At 42.7% G+C, this 21,020-nt stretch overlaps 1 protein-coding gene across 2 annotated transcripts in view; it reads right to left on the bottom strand.

Moving 5' to 3' along the window:
• Positions 1–21,020, bottom strand: part of cop1 (COP1 E3 ubiquitin ligase) — a 137,608-nt gene that overhangs the window by 100,553 nt on the left and 16,035 nt on the right. For both annotated transcript variants that reach the window (XM_052012552.1, XM_052012550.1), the window contains exons 2-5: positions 12,390–12,449; positions 5,377–5,474; positions 1,315–1,379; positions 472–591 (exon numbers count right to left, since the gene is read on the bottom strand). In XM_052012552.1, the coding sequence (XP_051868512.1) occupies positions 472–591; positions 1,315–1,379; positions 5,377–5,474; positions 12,390–12,449 (343 nt within the window). The remainder of the gene's footprint in view (positions 1–471; positions 592–1,314; positions 1,380–5,376; positions 5,475–12,389; positions 12,450–21,020) is intronic.

The following is a 21,020-nucleotide window of genomic DNA, read 5'->3' as shown; positions in this document are numbered from 1 at the left end:
TCTGTTAGAGAGTGTATCGTACAATCCCATCAATATGACTGCCCCTTTATTCCTCTTTCCTGTATATCAGTCTCCTTACAGCTGTGTGGAGCATTGGCTACATCATTAATATGTTGAAAGTCAGGTTATGGATTAGATTAGAAGTATAGCTAGAAAACTCAAGGTTTTCCTTGCATGTAAACACTAACTATACATCAAAGCAATGTGATCAGGGAAGAAACAGCTCACTGGTCTGAAGGAGGAAAAAATAAAATTATACATTAAAAGATATTACTGCATATGAATATTTGCCAGTAACTGACTGTAGGGGAGAGACACCTAGGCCTGGATTATCTCAATATTGCATGTTTGACATCCACCCCTCTTGACTGACACTCGTCCTGGTCCCTCTCCTCCCACCCAATCCACTGCCCATCACCACTGACCAACCGCTTAGCTCCATTATCTTCAGACAGAATGTAGAATACTCACAGCTTCCAGCTGCTGTTTTTTCTGCATTATAAGCTCCAGCATGAGGTTTACATTGGCAAGATCCAAACTGTCCTGGTCTGTGATTAAAACATCTTGTATCGCTTGCCATCTGTGACCATTCTAGAAAGGAAAGCAGGTAACATAAAAATACATCAACATTTAGACTCCAGCTAGAATAGAAAAAGCAAAAAGCTAGTTCCATCAGCAGCAAAACCAACCCTCAGCCATCCCGTCCCTGTCTCCCCTCAGCCTATGCATGTTGTTACTGCATCCCATGTCATTGCTTTCCGATTCCTCCACCCCTTTTCCCTTGCTGCTCTCCTGCCCCACATCATCCCACTGTCTTCTCATCCTGCTCCACCACCCCCTATCAGGTCCCCTTCATCATACTGCTCTGCATTATCAATCCCTCAAAGTCAAACTCACTCTGACTTTGCCCTTCTATACAATTCCTTCTCATCCCAAAACTTACTCCAGCACATAACATCCTTGCAAAGTATCCTCCTGGTGCATGCCATTATCATCTAGAGATGCCTCCACTACCCAAATGCATGCCACCATCTTCCTAGCTTGAACCCCTGGTGAACAGCAATTCCCCTAGCAATATCACTTCTCAATATCTGATAGCCTGAGTGACTAATTTCCTTTGATTTTTCCAGTAGACTTCAATTTTTGTTGACATCCTTTAAGCAATTCTGCCACCCAATCTGTCAGTACCCATTCTACCCTTCATCGTGAAAGGCTAATATTGCACCTTAGTAATCATTAAATGAGCTTCCACTAGACAGTTTGCAACACACTCAGCTCAGCGTGGTATTTGTGGTAATATCCATCAGTACTTACTGGGTGTTCCAGTTTTATTCGCTTATCTTCAAACCTTTGCTTCTGTTTCAGGATTAGTTCATTAACTATAGGGAAACAATTACCCAAGCAGTAATTAAATGTGATTAATAAAGAAAATTAATTGCTCTAACTTCACTTTACAATTGATAAGCTGGGCAATGACATCAAGCAGACCAGCTTAATGGGGTTTTATAGTTTTCATCAATGTAGCACAGCTCCCCACACTGACTCAGGAATCCTGTGCTCCGTACTTTTCTTAGTACATCCATCAGGAAAGGAAACATCCCTTGTCATTACTTCACTTCTCCTGCCTTTCCACTGCATCACAATAGGAACAGAGAAACAAGAGTAGCCCACTTAGGTTCTCCAGCCTGTTCTGCCATTTCTGTGAGATTTTGGCTCCTTGGTACCACCTTTGCCCCAAATTCCTTGTTTAACAAAAATGCAATCTTAAAAAAAAGTAATCACTGACCTAGTATCAATTCTAGTTTATGAAAGGGGGGTGTCAAATATCATCCTTTCCATACAGAACCACTTCCTAATTTCATTCCAGGAAAGCCTGGCTGTAATCTTTCACCCCAGTCAACACCCCTATAAGTCCTTGGCAAATTCTTGGCAGTAGGCATTTACCTATAACTCCTAGGTTGATGCTTATGTCTAAATCATTTTAATTCTACAGGCCTCCTCTCTCCAAACCTTCAGTTCTCCACTTCTCTCCGTACTGCTGAGTACCTAAGAAATCCCACTCAAGTAAATGTATCAGTAAATGAGTCCAGATGCTATCCTTTATTAGCCAAGGAATAGAATTTGAGAGTAGGGAAGTTATGCTGGGAGTATATAATACATTAGGCCATGGCTTGAGCACTGCTACAATTTTGGTCACATTATTGGAGATGCAAAAATAATATACAGAGAAGACTTACAAAAATGTTGCTGAAAAATTGCAAATATGATAAGAGATTGGAGAAGCTATGGCTGTTTTGTTTTGACAAGAAACTGAAGTATATTACAAGGGGCCAAGATAGAGGTGATGAGAAGGAAGTTTAGGAAAAGGGTCTCTGATGTGAAACATTAGCTGTTTCTCTTTCCACAGATGCTGCCTGACCTATGTGCTTGCAGCATTTTCTATTTCATATTTCAAGCGACTGTAGATCTTTTAAAGAGGAGTGGAGTCACAGAAAGACAGGGTGGTGAAGGCAGCTTTTGGCATGCCAGCCTTCATCAGTCATGGCATTAAGTAGAAACGTTGGGAGGCTATAGTACAAGACATTGGCAAGACCACACTTGGAGAATTGTATTTAGTTTTGGTCACCCTGCTATAGGAAAGATATTATTAAAGTGGAAAGAGTGCAAAATAGATCTATGAGGATGTTGCCAGGACTTGAGGGACTGATTTATAGGGAGAAGTTGGACAGGCTAAGACTTTATTCCTTGGAGCGTCGGAGACTGAGAGGTGATCTTATAGAGGTGTATAAAATCATGAGGGGCACAGTTAGGGTGAATGCACTCAGGCTTCTACCTAGGGTTGGGGGAATCAAGAACTAGAGGGCAAAGGTTAAGGTGAGAGGGGAAGATTTAATAGGAACTTGAGGGGCAATTTTATTTCATTACACAAAGTGTGGTATTAATGTGGAATGAGCTGCCAGAAGTGAGTCAGATACAATAACAACTTTTAAAAGGCAGTTGGACAGGTACGTGGATAGGTAAAGTTTAAAAGGTTATGGGCCAAACACTGCCAAATGGGACTGGCTTCAATGGACATCTATTCAGCATGGACCAGCTGGGCCAAAGGGCCTGCTTCCATACTGTATGACCTTAGCAGAGGAGTCAAAAACCAGGGGATATAGATTTAAACTAATTGGTAGAAGGATTGGGGGGAGATGAGGCTTAGAGGGAAGATTCTTAGGAGGAGGTGGGAATAGAACTCACTTCCTGAATGGGTGGTGGAGGTAGAAACCCCCATCATATTTAAAACAGCATCTGTCCATCACCGACATACCTATCCACCTGGGTTTCTCTCCCTTGGTTCACCTTTGCTATCCCTCTATTTGGTTCCATCATCCCTCACTTATCTGGTTCCACCCATCACCTACTAGCTTGTCTCTAACCTCCCCCTCCCTTCCTCCACTCGATTCCATCCGTTTTAATCTCCCCACCCCCATTTCTTTCCACCTATCATGTACCAGCCTCCGTCTCACCCCTTGTCTTTATACCAGCTATCTTCCCTCTAAGTCCTGATGCAGAGTCTCGACCCGAAACATTGATCATCCCTTTGACTTCACAGGTGCTCAGTTCTTCTAGCAGTTTATTTCTTTTGCTCCAGATTTGAATAGTACTTGGATGTGTATTTGAAGAGCCATGACCCAGTGCTGGAAGGTGGGATTAGGCTGGGCAGCTCTTGTTCAATTGGCCAATGCACAATGGGCCAAATGATATCCTCTATTATATATTTTCTATGACTAAAATATGCAACATGGATTGGATGCAGACTCAAGCTCCCTCTAGTGTCCAAAACTTCTTCGATCAAGTGGAACAACATGGTTTTGCTTCAAACTGAAGATTGTCAGTAGTTCAGTATAACACATTGCTCAATTTACAGCTGAATATCTGCTCTCTTTTAGATATTCAATATGGAATTCAGAAGAAATGTCTTTATCAAAAAGTGGTGTGAACATGGAGCTCACTATCACAAGAGGTTAAAACAAATGATATGGATGTACTTAAGGAGAGGCTGGACAATCAGGAAGTAGAAAGGAATAAAGAAATATACTGAGAGATTTAGAGAAAGATGGGAGGAGACTGGAGCAGAGTAGCTGCTTGTGTGGACTGGCTGGGCCGAATGGCCTGTTCCTATGCCATTCTATGTAATCACGTGTATTTTCTTAGCTGCTGAGTCAATCACATTGATTCAGAGAATAAACGATCATACTGATATGAACTCAGGATTGTCAGATTTGTGCCATTTATTTAAAGTGCTGTTATCCCATGCTTTTTATAATTGTCCAGAATCAATCCTTGCAGCCAACCTCTGTCACAATTATTCTCAATACTGGTGCCCCACAAGGCTGTGTCTTCAGCCCCCCACTCTACTCCTTATACTCTCACAATGGCATGGCCAGATTCTGCTCTAACTCCATCAACAAGTTTGCAGATAATACTATCGTGGTGGGCCATATCTCAAATATAGATGAGTTGGGTACAGGAAGGAGATAGAGAGCTTAGTGACATGGTGTCATGACAACAACCTTTCCTTCAATGTCAGCAAAACAAAAGAGCTAGTCATCGACTTCAGGAAGGAGGCAGTGCACATGATCTTGTCTACAACTGTGCTGAGGTCGAGAGGGTTGAGAGCTTCAAGCTCCTAGGAGTGAGCATCACCAATAGCCTGTCCTGGTCCAACCACGTGGACGCCACAGCCAAGAAAGCTCACCAGCACCTGGTAGGGCAACTGCTCTGCCCATCACTGCAAGAAACTACAGAGAGCTGTGGGCACAGCTCAGCACATCACAGAAACCAGCCTCCTCTCCATGGACTCTGTCTACACTTCTCACTGCCTCAGTAAAGTGACCAGCATAATCAAAGACCCCACCCACCTGGGACATTCTCTCTTCGCCCCTCTCCCATCAGGCAGAAGATACAAAAGCCTGAAAGCACGTTTTACCAAGCTCAAGGACAGCTTCGATCCTGCTGTCATAATACTATTGAATGGTTCTGTAGTACAATAAGATGGACTCTTGACCTCACAATCTACCTCGTTACGACCTTGCACCTTGTCTATCTGCACTGCACTTTCTCTGTAACTGTAATACTTTATTCTGCATTCTGTTATTGTTTTACCTTGTATTACATCAATGTACTATGTAATGAATTGATCTGTATGGAAGGTATGCAAGACAAGTTCTTCCACTGTACCTCGATACATGTGAGAATAATAAACCAATTTACCTTTCCAGGTTGCATCATATTCCTTGTATACACTGCTTCTACAATACACAGAGCTCATTTTGTTGATCAGTTTTACTGATATTATTCACCAATTTGATCTTACGAACAGCGACTTACCTAGAAAGTTAGGGTACAGCTGATCAACATTATCAATCACATAGTTACACTTCGGACACCGATTACTGACCTCAAGGCTCTGCCGAATACATTTATAGCTGTAGAAAGACCAGGCAGCAAGTTAGAATATTCATCCTCAACCCAAATGATTATACTGCCTGAGTATTGCATCTCATACCATTTCTTATTAAACTTCTCATTCAAGTGCTCATCTTTCTTCAACAATTAAACAGTCTGATCTGAAGATTACTCCAAACAGGACATAGATAGCCCAACTAGAGGTGGTACTGGACCCAATCTTAAGGAATGTAGCTGGGTAGGTGGTTGGAGTGACACAGGGAGAGCATTTTGAGGAGAGTGACCATAACTCTAAATTTCAAAGTAGTTAAGGAGAGAGACAAGGATGGTCTGGAAATTAAGGTCCCAAATGAGGGAAAGGCTGATTTCAATATCATAAGGCAAGACCTGGCAAATGTAGACTTGGGGCAGATATTTGCAGGTAGGTATACAATTGGGCAAGTAACATCATTCAGAAGTGAATGAATGAGAGATCAAGAAAAAGCATATTCTGAGAAGGGTGAAAGGTGCAGACAGCAAATCCAATGAACTCTGGATGTCAGGGGATTCAGGGGTCTGTATAAAGAGAAAAAAGGAAACCTTTGGCAGATGCAGAGAACTGAAAACAGGGAAGGCTGTTCATGAGTATAGGGGAGCACTTAAAAAGGAAATTAGAACACAAAAGGGAGGCATGAAGTATCACTAGCAGACAAGATTAAGGAGAAGATGAGGCATTTCATAAATAAAGGGCAAGAGGGAACCAGGAAAAGAGCACGGCCCATTAGGCACTGAAATTTGTGTGTGGAGTCAGAACACAAGTTAGGTCTTAAATGAAGACCTCATCTGTATTCACTAAAGAGAAAGACATTGTACATGGAGAATTCAGGAGGAAGGGGAGGTGAAATTCTGGAACATATCATTAAAGGAATTAGATAAAGCTGGAGAAATCCCCAAGCCTAATGAAATGCATCCCAGCAATGGGAGGCAAGGGAGGATACAAAGGTAAAAACCTCAAGGCCCTGAAAGAGATTTTTAAATCTTTGCTGGTCACAGGTGAAGTACCAGATGATTAGAGGACAACAAATATGGTACTCTTATTCAAAAAGGACAGCTGGGATAAACTGGGTAATTTAAAGCTGTGTCTAATGTCAGAGGTAGGGAAGTTATTGGAAAAACTCCTGAGGCACAGGATTCATACACTTGGAAAGGCAGGGATTAATCAGCATGGTTTTGTTAGAGGGAGATCCTGTCTGACCAATTTGACTGAATTTTTCAAAGGGTAGCAAAATGTATTAGTGAGGGGGGAGTGATTGATGTAGTCTACTTTGGCCAACTGGAGACAAAATTGGCTTGATAAGAGAAAAAGAATAATGGTGGACAGTTGTTTTTGTGATTAGAAGCCTGTGACCAGTGCTGTAGCTCAGGGATCCTGCTGGAACCCTTATTGTTCGTTTTATATATATATATATATATGAAAGATTTGGATGTAAAATAGGAGAACTGATCAGTAAGTTGCAGATGACAAGAAAATCGATGATGTTGTTGATAGTGAGGAGGACAGTTGTGGGTTACAGGATGATAATGACCTATTGGTGAGATGGGCAGAGTAACGGAAGATGGAATCTAATCCTGATAAGTGTGAGGTGATGCACTTTGGAATGACTAACAAAGCTAGGACATACACCATGAATGGTTAGACCTTAGGAAGTATTGAGGAACAGAGGAACCTTGGTGCAGCACAGGTAGAAAAGGGGGTTGAGAAGACAAACGGATACTTACCTTCATTAGCCAGGACAAAGAACATAAGAGCAGGTAGGTTATGATACAAAAAACATTAGTGAGGCCACATCTGGAGTACAGCTGGCCACAGTTGAAGTCAGCACACTTTAGGAAGGACGTGACTGCACTAGGGACGATGCAAAGGAGATTCACCAAGATGTTGCCTGGGCTGGAGCGTTTCAGGCATGAGGACTGGCATCGTGGATATGGAAGGAAGGGAAACAAGCACTAGTGTCATGGAACATATAGAGATTAAAAAGGAGGAGGTACTTGATGCTTTACAGTGAATAAACGTAGATAAATCCCCAGGGCCTGACAAGATATTTCCTCAGACCTTGAGAGAGACGAGTGTAGAAATTGCAGGGGCCCTGGCAGATATGTTTAAAATGTCCTTAGCCACAGGTGCGGTGCCAGAGGACTGGAGGATAGCTCATGTTGTTCCATTGTTTAAGAAAGGCTCGAAGAGTAAACCAGGTAATTACAGGCCAGTGAGCCTGACATCAGTAGTGGGTAAATTATTGGAAGGTGTTCTGAGAGATAGGACATAAGTATTTGGACAGCCAAGGGTTGATTAAGGATAGTCAGCATGGCTTTGTGCGTGGTAGATCGTGTTTAACGAATCTTGTGGAGGTCACTAAGAAAGTAGATGAAGGTAAGGCTGTGGATGTTGTCTACATGGACTTTAGTAAGGCCTTTGACAAGGTCCCACATGGGAGATTAGTTCAGAAGGTTCAGTCAATGGGTATCCATGGAAAGGTTGTAAACTGGATTCGAAATTGGCCGAGTGGGAGAAGACAGAGTGGTTGTGGATGGTTGTTTCTCAGATTGGAGGCCTGTGACTAGTGGTGTGCCTCAGGGATCTGTGTTGGGGCTATTATTGTTTGTTGCATATATCAATGATCTAGACGATAATGTGGTAAATTGAATTAGCAAGTTTGCGGATGACACTAAGATTGGAGGTGTAGTGGACAGTGAGGAAGGCTTTCAAACCTTGCAGGGGGATCTGGACCAAATGGAAAAATGGTCCAGAAAATGGCAGATGGAATTTAATGCAGACAAGTGTGAGGTGTTGCATTTTGGAAGGACAAATCAAGGGAGGACATACACAGTAAATGGTAGGGCACTGAGAAGTGCGGAGGAACAAAGGGATCTGGGAGTTCAGATACATAATTCCTTGAAAGTAGAGTCACAGGTAGACAGGGTTGTAAAAAAAAGGCTTTTGGCATCCTGGCATTTATAAATCAAAGTATTGAGTATAGGAGTTGGAATGTTTTGGTGAGGTTGTATAAGTCATTGGTGAGACCAAATTTAGAATATTGTGTGCAGTTCTGGTCGCCGAACTACAGGAAGGATGTCAGTAAGATTGAAAGAGTGCAGAGGAGATTTACAAGAATGTTGCCGGGTCTTCAGGAGTTGAGTTATAAGGAAAGATTGAGCAGGTTAGGACTTTATTCCTTGGAGCGGAGAAGAATGAGGGGAGATATGTTAGAGGTTTATAAAATGATGAGGGGCATAGACAGGGTTAATGCAAGTAGGCTCTTTCCACCTAGATTAAGAGAGATAAGTATGAGAGGACACGGCTTTAGGGTGAAAGGGGAAAGGTTTAGGGGGAACATTAGAGGGAACTTCTTCACTCAAAGAACGGTGGGAGTGTGGAATGGGCTGCCATCTCATGTGGTAAATGCAGGCTCGCTTTTAACTTTTAAGAGTAAATTGGATAGATACATGGACGAGAGAGGTCTGGAGGGGTATGGGCTGGGGACAGGTAGATGGGACTAGCAGAATAGTGTTTCGGCACAGACTAGAAGGGCCGAAAGGCCTGTTTTCTGTGCTGTAGTTTTCTATGGTTTCTAGGAGAGACTGGATAGGCTGGGTTTATTTTTCTTTAAGCAAAGGCAGCTGACAGAGGTATACAAAATTATGAGAAGCCCAAGGTAGATAGTAGGAAACGTTTTGCCTTAGTAAAGGTTTCTAACGCTATAGGGCACAGATTTGGGTAAGGGCGAAGAGATTTAGAGGGAAGCTGATAAGAAACTTTTTCACCCAGAGAGTGGCTGGAATCTGGAATATGCTACCTGAGTTGGCAGTGAAGACATCATCACAGGTGGATGGAGGTGAAAAGGGTGTTTAGCATGCTGGCCTTCATCAGTCAGGGCATTGAGTATAGGAGTTGGGACATTATGTTGCAGTTGTACAAGTGTTGGTGAGGTCGCACTTTGAAGTACTATGTAGTTTTGGTCACCCTGTTATAGGAGAGACGTGGTTAAACTGGAAAGAGTGCAGAAAAGATTTCAGGGTGTTACCAGGACTCGAGGGCCTGAGTTATAGGGAGCGGTTGGCCAGGCTAGGTCTTTATTCCTTGGAGTGCAGGAGAATGAGGGGCGATCTTATCAAAGTTTTTAAAATCATGAGGGGCATAGATAAGGTGGACGGTAGCAGTCTTTTCTGTAGGGTAAGGGAGTCCAAAATTAGGGGCATAGAGTTAGGGTGAGAGGGGAAAGATTTAAAAGGGACTTGAGGGGCAACTTTTTCCACAGAAGGTGGTGAGTATATGGATTGAGCTGCCCCAGAGGTTGAGGCAGGTACAATAGTATCATTTAAGAAGCACTTGGATAGATACATGCAGGGGCAGGGCTTAGAGGGATATGGCCTGAATGCAAGAAATTGGGACTAGGTAAATGGGCACCATGGTCAACATGGACATTGGGCCGAAGGGCCTGTATCTATGCTGTATTGTTCTATGACAGAAGATTTTTCAAGGAAGTGATCAGTGGATTCATCATCTGTGATGGATGCAATGGGAATGCGAATATCAAGAGGACAGCCATGAACATGGATAGAGAGAGGTGAGAGTGAAAGATAGGAAAGACTGAAAGATGAATTGAGAAGTTTTATATCACCGAGAATACAGTTACTTGCTGCAGAGGCAAAGGAATAAAGCAATGAAAGCATTTCATTGAGAATGTTATGATACCTGGGTAGATATTCAAGAATTTGAATTTTAAATGAGGGGTGAAACTGAAACAATGTCAAAGGAAGAGGTGCCATAGTAGGGAAAGAGACAAAAATATAATTGCAGCAGGGAAAGTTGTGGAGGGGTACAGCAGACCAACGCTTCATTTAAACGGAAGTGAAGTGTCAACCATTGTCTAGGTTTATGTCAGGACATAATGTTGATGCAGTTACCCACAAAATGGATATAAAGTGGCTTAGAGGGATATGGCCCGAATGTAGGAAGTTGGGACTAGATGAATAGACACCATGGTCAACATGGACATTGGGCTGAGCAAACAAAAATTTTGTAGGAAGGTGAGAAGTAAGAGGTAATGATGATCCACTGGTAGAGTCCACAATTTGATACCGAGCTGGATTGGCAGGAGACAGACCACAGAAAAAGCAACCAAAGTTGCTGCTCTTGTGCAGGCCTACAGCTTATAATTATTACTAAACACACTCACTATAATGTTTCCTCACACCTTTAGTGAGGAGACAAACTCATCAAAATGCTAGTTTTTTTTAAAAAAAGGCTCTGGTCTTTGTTGTCAAGACCACTATTGTTGTCTCTCCCCAATAGCCCCTACGAAGGTGATGACGAGTTGCCTTCTTGAATCACTACAGTCCTTTTGGTGAAAATGCTTCCAGAGTGTTGAGTAGCAAGTTCCAAAATTTAAACTCAGAGAAAGGAGGAATAATGATATATTTCTAATTTAAAATGGTCTACAACTTGCAAGGGAATCTGCAGGTGGTGGCGTACCCCTGCGTTTGCTACCCGTGTCTCACTAATGATAGAGGCTGTGAACTTGGAAGATGCTGAGAGCAGTCTAGGCAAATAACTGCTGTGCATTTTGTAGATAATGCGCACAGAAACCACAATGCATTGGTGTTACAGGGAGTGACTGTTCAGGATGGTGGATCGGGTGCCAATCAAAAGGGTGCCGTTTTGAACTGAATGTCATAAATCTTCGAGTGTTGTTTGAACTGCACTTATTCAGGCAAGTGATAAGTATTCCAATACACTCTTGACTTAGTGGAAAGGCTTTGGGGAGTCAAGTTGAGAGTAAATCACTACAGGATACTTAGTCTCTGACCTGTTCTTGTGCCATGGGACTTGTGGTTAGTCCATTTGTGTTTCTGATCAATGGCAACCCTTGAGATATTGATGTGAGGAACTCAGACGGTCATGTTACTGAATGTCAAGGGCAGATAGTTAGACTTTCTCATATGATGTCAGCATTACATGCCACTTATTGACCTATTCCTAAATCTTGCTAAATTGTCTAAATCTTGCTGAACACAGGTATCCTCTGCTTCATTTTCTGAGCAGTGGCAAAGGGAATTGAATATTGTGTAATTTCAGCGAACATCTCCACTTGTAACCTTTTGGTAGGTCACTAATGAAACAGTTGAAGGAGTAGCCAAAACCAAGTGCTGGAGGTGATTTGACAGCTGGGACTCTCATTTCAATCAGTTCTCATAAGTTTCTGGAATTAGAGCACAGGGAATCTGCTAATTTTATGGAAAGAGTACTCAAGTTTCTAACTGTTTCCTTCCCAGTGGTAGGATCAGAAATGGAGCTATTATGTGTATGCTTAGCGCACACCTTACTTATTGACAAGCGTGTCTCCAGACCTGATTTTCAATTGGTTAAGGTGCAAACTTTGCACTTTTAAGGATATATGGACCTTTACTTAAGTTATTATGCTAAATCACAAATGCTACATTCACATTTCAAGACAGGAAAGCAACAATGCATTAAGTGAAAATAATATTTACCTGCTAAAGAGCCATTAAAAGTTGCTTCTCATTACAATTCAGTCACATTTTAATAGAACACCACTTCATTTGCATAACACCAACAGAACTTTATCATTTTGACAGCAACAACATTAAGTTTAGGCATCTTTGTCTTTATCTTTAAAAACTCTGGGGTATTTAACTACGAATCTGCTGATGAGCTCATAAAAATCATACTTGTGAAATCCCAATAGTTGCGGAGAGTCATTTAGTTTCATTGTTATTCTTGTAATTCCTTTGCATTTATTTCTGGTTAACTCCAATTAAAGCAGGCTTGCAGATTATTTTTCCCCATTGAACTTCCTATTTCATTTTTATACCTTAGAAAAATCTGAAAAAGAGATAGTTGTCTACAACAAAGTTACTTAATGCCATGCACTTACCAAAAACTGTGACCACATTTTGTCATATGTGCCTCTTCAATCATCTCAAAACAGATAGGGCTGTGAAAGACCAAATGGAAACTGTTACCATCCATTATCACAACAGGACCATGGGCTAACAGCTCATGTCACTATTCACTATTTGAATAGCAAGTCACAAGGAATGGTCAGTGATACAACCTATTCTCTCAATATAGCTCAGGGAAGAAAAGGCCAGGATCACGGCTGATTATCATGGGCCATGTGGAAATTGCAGTGTCACTAGTCAAGTTGCTCAACACAGCACCAACGGTTACTGGCCAACATAAACAGTGCAAGCTCAAAAGGAAACAATCTCTGATCCTTGTAACACTGAAAAGCAGATGAATTTTGATGAAACAGAAGATCCTGCCAAAAATACCAAACGAAACATCAGATTACTAACGAAACTGATCAGAGCAAATCTCTGACCAGGGCAAGAATGACACTTAAAAGTCACTTGGGGAACCAGAAGCACTCAAACTACTTACTGGGTTCCTTGGTAACGAACCAGTTCCTTTTTACAATTGTCCATTAGCCAATTTTGTCAGTAAGTCAGAAAATACAAAAAAACTTGATGTGGTAACCATACCTCCATAATATTGTAATGAATGGTATCCAAAGCACAGAAGACTGATAAAAACAATTGCTCAAAGTGGAGAGGGAGGGGAAACTAGTTCTGCCATTCATAGGAATGAACATCTGCATATACATAGGACTTTTGAACTTAATGACATTATGGGAGATCATTCGTATGTAGGGCAAGATGCTTGTAACCCAGGGCCTGTAAAGGTGACACTGGACCACAAGCAAATAAGCACAAATTAAAAACCAAAGCCAAATGACATGCCAAATCATAACAGGATCCCTACAGGCCATTTTCCTGTCATATCTGGCACAGCACCCTGCAATACAAAGTAGCAAGTGATAATGACAAACATACACAAGGGTAAGCCACCTTCTACAAGGGCACCAACAAGTACACCTTCAATCATCGAGGATTCGCTTTTTGTCTTTTTCCATACCACTGACTACAGCACCAGAATCAGCCAAGGCTACCCACTGGCAGAAGAAATGAAAAAACTTTGGCAGCAAAGCTACTGAAAGTAACCTGTGAGTAATTACCACCTACACACCTCCACAATCTGGCTCCAATTACCAAAGACAAACACAGCAGAGCCTGAATGGATTGGGAGTTGAATTCAGCAGATGCTAGTTTCTCACAAAATCGTGGGGCCCCTATGCAACTAACCTGTTAGGAGAAACCTAGAACATTACAGCACAGGTCAGGCTCTTGGGCCCACAATGTTGTGCCAAACTAATTAAACCAATGAATCCTAATTAATCTACTCTCTCTTTCCTGCACAATGACCATATCCCTTCCTTCTCTGCATATTAGTGTAGCAGTTAGCGTAACACTATTACAGCGCCAGCTACGCCGGTTCAATTCCAGTTACTGTCAGGAGTTTGTATGTTCTCCCCGTGTCTGCATGGGTTTCCTCCAGGTGCTCTGGTTTCATCTCATCTCACATTCCAAAGACATATGGGTTAGGAAGTTATGGGCATGCTACGTTGGCGCTGGGAGCATGGCAACACTTGCGGGCTGCCCCCAGAACACTCTACGCAAAAGATGTATTTCACTGTGTGTTTCTATGAACATGTGACTTATAAAGACATAATATGCCTATCTAAGAGTCTGTTAAACACTATGCTAACTGCCTCTACCACACCCCTGGCAATGCATTCCAGGCCCCCACAACTCTGTAAAAAAAAACTTGCCTCATACAACCTGGCTGCGCAGGTTGCCTCTGTGGTTAAGCAGGCATATGGTCTGTTGTGCTTCATCAATCAGGGAATTGAATTTAGGAGCCGAGAGGTATTGTTGCAGCTATATAGGTCCCTGGTCAGACCCCACTTGGAGTACTGTGCTCAGTTCTGGTTGCTTCACTACAGGAAGGACGTGGAAGCCATAGAAAGGGTGCAGAGGAGATTTACAAGGGTGCTGCCTGGAATGCGGAGCATGCCTTATGAAAGCAGGTTGAGGGAACTCGGCCTTTTTTCCTTGGAGTGACGGAGGATGAGGGGGGGACCTGATAGTCAGAGGCTTTTCCCCAGGGCTGAAATGGTGGCCACAAGAGGACATAGGTTTAAGGTGCTGGGGAGTAGGTATAAAGGGGATGTCAGGGGTAAGTTTTTTTACTCAGAGAGTGGTGAGTGTGTGGAATGGGCTGCCGGCAACGGTGGTGGAGGCGGATACGATAGGGTCTTTTAAGAGACTGTTGGATAGGTACATGGAGATGAGAAAAATAGAGGGCAATGGGTAAGCCTAGTAATTTCCAGGGTAGGGACATGTTCGGCACAGCTTTGTGGGCCAAAGGGCCTGAATTGTGCTGTAGTTTTTCTATGTTTCTATCTCCTTTGTACTTTCCCCCTTACCTTAAATACATGCCCTCTAGTACAAAATATTTCAATCCTGGGGCAAAGATACTGGTTTTCTATGCCTTACATAATTTTATAAGCTTCTACCAAATCTCCCCTCAGCTTTTGCCATTCTGAAGAAAACAACCCCAGCTTGTCCAGCCTCTCCTTACAACACGTTCTCTAAACCAGGCAGTATCCTGGTAAACTTCCTCTGCACCCTCTTCAAAGCTTCCACATCCTTCCACATTAAGGAATCCTTCCACATAAGGCAACCTGAATTGAATACAATACTCTAAAATATGCCCCAACCAGAGTTTTATAAAGCTGTAACAAAACTTGTCAGTATCTCAGATCTCAATTCCTCGATTAATGAAGGTAAGCACACCATACGCCTACTTCACCACCCTATCAACCTGTGTGGCCACTTTTAAGGAGTCATGTACCTGGACCACAAGATCCCTCTGTTCATAAATGTTGTTATGGATCTTGCCATTAATTGTGTACTCTCTCTATGTTGGATCTCCCAAAGTGGAGCACCTCACACTTGCCCAGGTTAAACTCCATCTGCAACTGATCCATATCCCGCTTTATCCTTTGGTAATCTTATACACTAGCCACAATGCTACCAATTTTTGTGTCATCTGCAAACTTACTCACCCTCCCTACCACATTTTCATCCAAATCATTTATATACAGTGGCATGCAAAAGTTTGGGCACCCCTGGTCAAAATTTCTGTTACTGTCAATAGCTAAGCGAGTAAAAGATGACCTGATTTCTAAAAGGCATAAAGTTAAAGATGACACATTTCTTTAATATTTTAAGCAAGGTTACTTTTAAATTTCCATCTTTTACAGTTTCAAAATAACAAAAAAGGAAAAGGGCCCGAAGCAAAAGTTTGGGCACCCTGCATGGTCAGTACTTAGTAACATCCCCTTTGGCAAGTATCACAGCTTTCCGTAGCCAGCTAAGAGTCAATTCTTGTTTGGGGGATTTTCACCCATTCTTCCTTGCAAAAGGCTTCTAGTTCTGAGAGATTCTTTGGCCATCTTGCAAGCACTGTTCTTTTGAGGTCTATCCACAGATTTTCAATGACGTTTAGGTCGGGGGACTGTGAGGGCCATGGCAAAACCTTTCAGCTTGTGCCTCTTGAGGTAGTCCATTATGGATTTTGAGGTGTGTTTAGGATCGTTATCCTGTTGTAAAAGCCATCCTCTTTTCAGCTTCAGCATTTTTACAGGCGGTGTGATGTTTGCTTCCAGAATTTGCTGGTATTTAATTTAATATCTACCAGTGAAATGTTCCCCATGCCAATGGCTGCAACACAAGCCCAAAGCATGATCGATCCACCCCTGTGCTTAACAGTTGGAGAGGTGTTCTTTTCATGAAATTCTGCACCCTTTTTTCTCCAAACATATCTTTGCTCATTGCGGCCAAGAAGTTCTATTTTAATTTCACCAGTCCACAGGACTTGTTTCCAAAATGCATCAGACTTGTTTAGATGTTCCTTTGCAAACTTCTGACGCTGAATTTTGTGGGGAGGATGCAAGAAAGGTTTTCTTCTGATGACTCTTCCATGAAGGTCATATTTGTGTAGGTGTCACTGCACAGTAGAACGGTGCACCACCACTCCAGAGTCTGCTAAATCTTCCTGAAGGTCTTCTGCAGTCAAACGGGGGTTTTGATTTGCCTTTCGAGCAATCCTACGAGCAGTTCTCTCAGAAAGTTTTCTTGGTCTTCCAGACCTCAACTTGACCTCGACCATTCCTGTTAACTGTCATTTCTTAATTACATTACGAACTGAGGAAACGGCTACCTGAAAATGCTTTGCTATCTTCTTATAGCCTTCTCCTGCTTTGTGGGCATCATTTATTTTAATTTTCAGAGTGCTAGGCAGCTACTTAGAGGAGCCCATGGCTGCTGATAGTTGGGACAAGGTTTGAGGAGTCAGGGTATTCATAAAGCTTTGAAATTTGCATCACCTGGCCTTTCCTAACGATGGCTGTGAACAAGCCATAGCCCTAACAAGCTAATGAAGGTCTGAGGCCTTGGTGAAAGTTATCTGAGAGCTCAAATTTCTTGGGGTGCCCAAACTTTTGCATGGTGCTCCTTTCCTTTTTTCACTGTAAAATTGTACAGAACAAAAATAATACACTAATCTTGCTTAAAATGTTGAAAAGAATGTTTCATCTGTAACTTTTATGACTTTTGGAGATCAGTTCATCTTCTACTCACTTAACTATTCACAGTAACAGAAATTTTGACCAGGATGCCCAAACTTTTGCATGCCATTGTATATGACAAACAAGAGGTCCCAGTAGAGGTCCCTGCAGAATACCACTAGTCACAGACTTCCATCCAGAATATGACCCACCCACCACTACCCTGTCTTCTATGGGCAAGCCAATTTTGGATCCAATCAGCCACGTCACCATGGATCCATCCTGATTTTCTGGATCAGCCTACCATGCAGGACCTTGTCTAATGCCTTACTAAAATCCATGTGTACAACATCCACTGCTCTATCTACAATCACCTCCTTGAAAAACTCAAATGGGTTAGTCAGAGATGACCTGCCCCGCACAAAGCCATGGTGACTGTCCCTAATTAGACCATGCTTCTCCAAATGCCCATAAATCCTATCCATAAGAATCTTCTTGAATAGCTTCCCTACCACTGACACGAGACTCAAAGGTCTATAATTTCCAGGATTATCCTCCTTTCCCTTTTTGAACAAAAGGAACAACATTAGCTACCCGCCAGTCCTCCGGCACCACACCTGTGATACAAAGATCTTGGTCAAAGCCCCAGTAATCTCATTTTTCATCTCTCTCAATAACCTAAGGTATATCCCATCAGGTCATGGGGACTACTCAACCTTAATGTTTTTCAAGAGACCTAACATCACCTCTTTCCTAATCTCAAAATGCCCTAGCATCTTAAGCATGCTCTACTTTGATTTCACTATCCTCTACATCCTTCTCCTCCGTAAATACCTACGCAAAGTACTCATTTAGAATCTCGCCCACATCCTCCCCCTCTAAGCACATTCCCTCCTTTATCCTCGAGTGTCCTACCCTCTTCCTCGTTATCCTCTTGCTCTAGATGTATGTGTAGAATGCTTTGGGATTCTATTTAATCCTACTTGCCAAGGACTTTTCATGGCCCCTTCTAGCCCCAAGTCCCTTCTTTATTTTCCTTCTGGTTCCTCTAAAGTGGTCAAACACCCTGTTCCATTCCAAATTCCTAAACCTTACATACATTTCCTCCTCCTTCTTCATTAAATTAACTACCTCTCATCATCATTCAAGATTCTTGTACCTTGCCATCCTTGTCCTTCCCGCTTACTGGAACCTTCCCTCTTACTCTGAGCAGCTGGCCATTAAACAACTTCCACATGTCAGATGTAGATTTGCTCAAAAACAACTCTTCCCACTTAACTCTCCTTAGCTCCTGTCTGATGCCCTCATAATTTGCCCTCCCCCAATTTAATATTTTTCTGCAAGGTCCACTCTTAACCTTATCCATAGCTATCTTAAAGCTTAAGTTGTGATCACTGTGTTCACCCACTGAAAGGTCAGTCACCTGGTCATGCTCATTCCCCAGTACAAGATCCAGTACAAGACCCTCTCATTGGACTATCCACATACTGCTTCAAGAAACCCTCTTGGACACAGCTAACAAATTCTGCCCTTCCTAAACCTTTTGAACTAAGGAGCTCCAAGTCCTGGCTGTTTGGGGGTCTATAGTATAATCCCATCAGAGTGATGGCACTTTTATTATTTGAGAGTTCTACCCATGTAGTTGATGAGCCTTCCATTTCTTCCCGTCCGAGTGCAGCTGTAATATTATCCCTGACCAATAATGCAACCCTTGCCCCCCTTTTTTTAAATCTCCCTCCCCCATCTCTTATAAAACCTTGAAACCTGGAAGATTAAACAAACCAGGGATCATAAAATGAGGTCACCCACTTCAACTCAATGCATCCTGCATTACCAATGACACAAAGAGGCCTGTGTGAAAGTCATTCATAATTGGACTGTTGACATAAAGGTGATATCAATGCAGTGCTTCAAAGAAAATGGCCAATACTATAAGTCAGCAGAAAAAAGCCAATACCACCACAAAACCTCACACAAAACAGAAAAAAAAGTGTCACTCATTATCAACACTAGTTTATGAAAATGTCAGACACTGAATATTTTAACAAACAGGCGAGTAGGGTTAAGGAGAATCCCAAGGCTTTTTTCTCATATGTGAAGAGCAAAAGAATGACAAGAGTAAAGGTAGGTCTGATTAGAGACAAAGGTGGGAAGATGTGCCTGGAAGCTGTGGAAGTGGGTGAGGTTCTCAATGAATACTTCTCTTCAGTATTCACCAAAGAGAGGGGCCTTGATGACGCTGAGGACAGTGTTGGTAAGGTTAATGTTTTAGAGCATGCAGATATCAAGAGAGGGGATGTGTTGAAGCTGTTAGAAAATATTAGGACGGATAAGTCCCCGGGGCCTGACAGAATATTCCCCAGGCTGCTCCGTGAGGCGAGGGAGGAGATTGCTGAACCACTGACTAGGATCTTTGAGTCCTCGTTGTCCACGGGAATGGTACTGGAGGATTGGAGGGTGGCAAATGTTGTCCCCTTAATCAAGAAAGGTAGTAGGGATAGTCCAGGGAATTACAGACCAGTGAGCCTTACGTCTGTGGTGGGTCAGCTGTTAGAAAGGATTCTAAGAGATAGGATCTATGAGCATTTAGAGAATCATGGACTGATTAGGGACAGCTAGCATGGCTTTGTGAAGGGAAGATCTTGCCTCACAAGCCTGATAGGGTTCTTTGAGGAGGTGACCTGGAAGATTGATGAGGGTAGTGCAGTAGATGTGGTCTACATGGATTTTAGTAAAGCATTTGACAAGGTTCCACATGGTCGGCTTCATCAGAAGGTCAGAGGGCAAGGGATCCAAGGAGGCTTGGCTGTATGGATTCAGAATTGGCTTGCCTGTAGAAAGCAGAGGGTTGTGGTGGAGGGAGTGCATTCAGATTGGAGGGCTGTGACTAGTGGTGTCCCACAGGGATTGGTTCTGGGACCTCTACTTTTCGTGATATTTATTAATGACTTGAATGAGGGGGTGGAAGGGTGGGTTAGCAAGTTTGCAGATGACACAAAGGTCGGTGGTGTTGTGGATAGTGTGGAGGGCTGTCGAAGCTTACAGAGGGATATTGATAGGATGCAGAGCTGGGCTGAGAAGTGGCAGATGGAGTTCAATCCGGAGAAGTGTGAGATGGTACACCTTGGAAGGACTAACTCCAAAGCGGAGTGCAAGGTTAATGGCAGGATTCTGAGGAACATGGAGGAGCAGAGGAATCTGGTGGTTCGTATCCACAGATCACTGAAAGTCGCCTCACAGGTAGATAGGGTAGTTAAGAAAGCTTATGGAATGTTAGCTTTCATAAATCGTGGGATCGAGTTTAAGAGCTGCGAGGTAACGGTGCAGCTCTATGAAACTCTGGTTAGACCACACTTGGAGTACTGTGTCCAATTCTGGTCGCCTCATTATAGGAAGGATGTGGAGGCATTGGAAAGGGTGCAGAGGAGATTTACCAGGATGCTGCCTGGATTAGAGAGTATGGATTATGAGGAGAGACTAAAGGAGCTAGGGCTGTTCTCATTGGAGAGGAGGAGGGTGAGGGGAGACATGATAGAGGTATACAAAATATTAAGAGGAATAGATAGAGTGCACAGCCAGCACCTCTTTCTCAGGGCACCAATGCTCAATACAAGAGGGCATGGCTTTAAGGTAATGGGTGGGAAGTTCAAGGGAGGTATCAGAGGGAGGTTTTTCATGCAGAGAGTGGTTGGTGCATGGAATGTGCTGCCTGGGGTGGTGGTGGAGGCTGATACATTGGTCAAGTTCAAGAGATTGTTAAGATAAGCATATGGAAGAATATGTGGGAGGAAGGGGTTAGATAGGTTTGATTTAAAAGACGGCACAACATGGTGAGCCGAAGGGCCTGTATTGTTCTATGGCTATCAGGAATATTAAAGTATTAAAGAGTAATGTGCACAGTTCTGCTTACCACACTACAGGAAGGATGTGGTAGAAATAGAGAGAATGCAGAAGAATTCACTGTGCTGTTATGTGGAATTATAGGGCTGTAGTTATTTTCACTGGAATGTAGGAGGCTGAGGAATGACCTTA

Source organism: Pristis pectinata, chromosome 3 (assembly GCF_009764475.1).
Source record: "Pristis pectinata isolate sPriPec2 chromosome 3, sPriPec2.1.pri, whole genome shotgun sequence".
Classification (NCBI taxonomy): domain Eukaryota; kingdom Metazoa; phylum Chordata; class Chondrichthyes; order Rhinopristiformes; family Pristidae; genus Pristis; species Pristis pectinata.
This window is presented reverse-complemented; position numbering and strand designations above follow the sequence as displayed.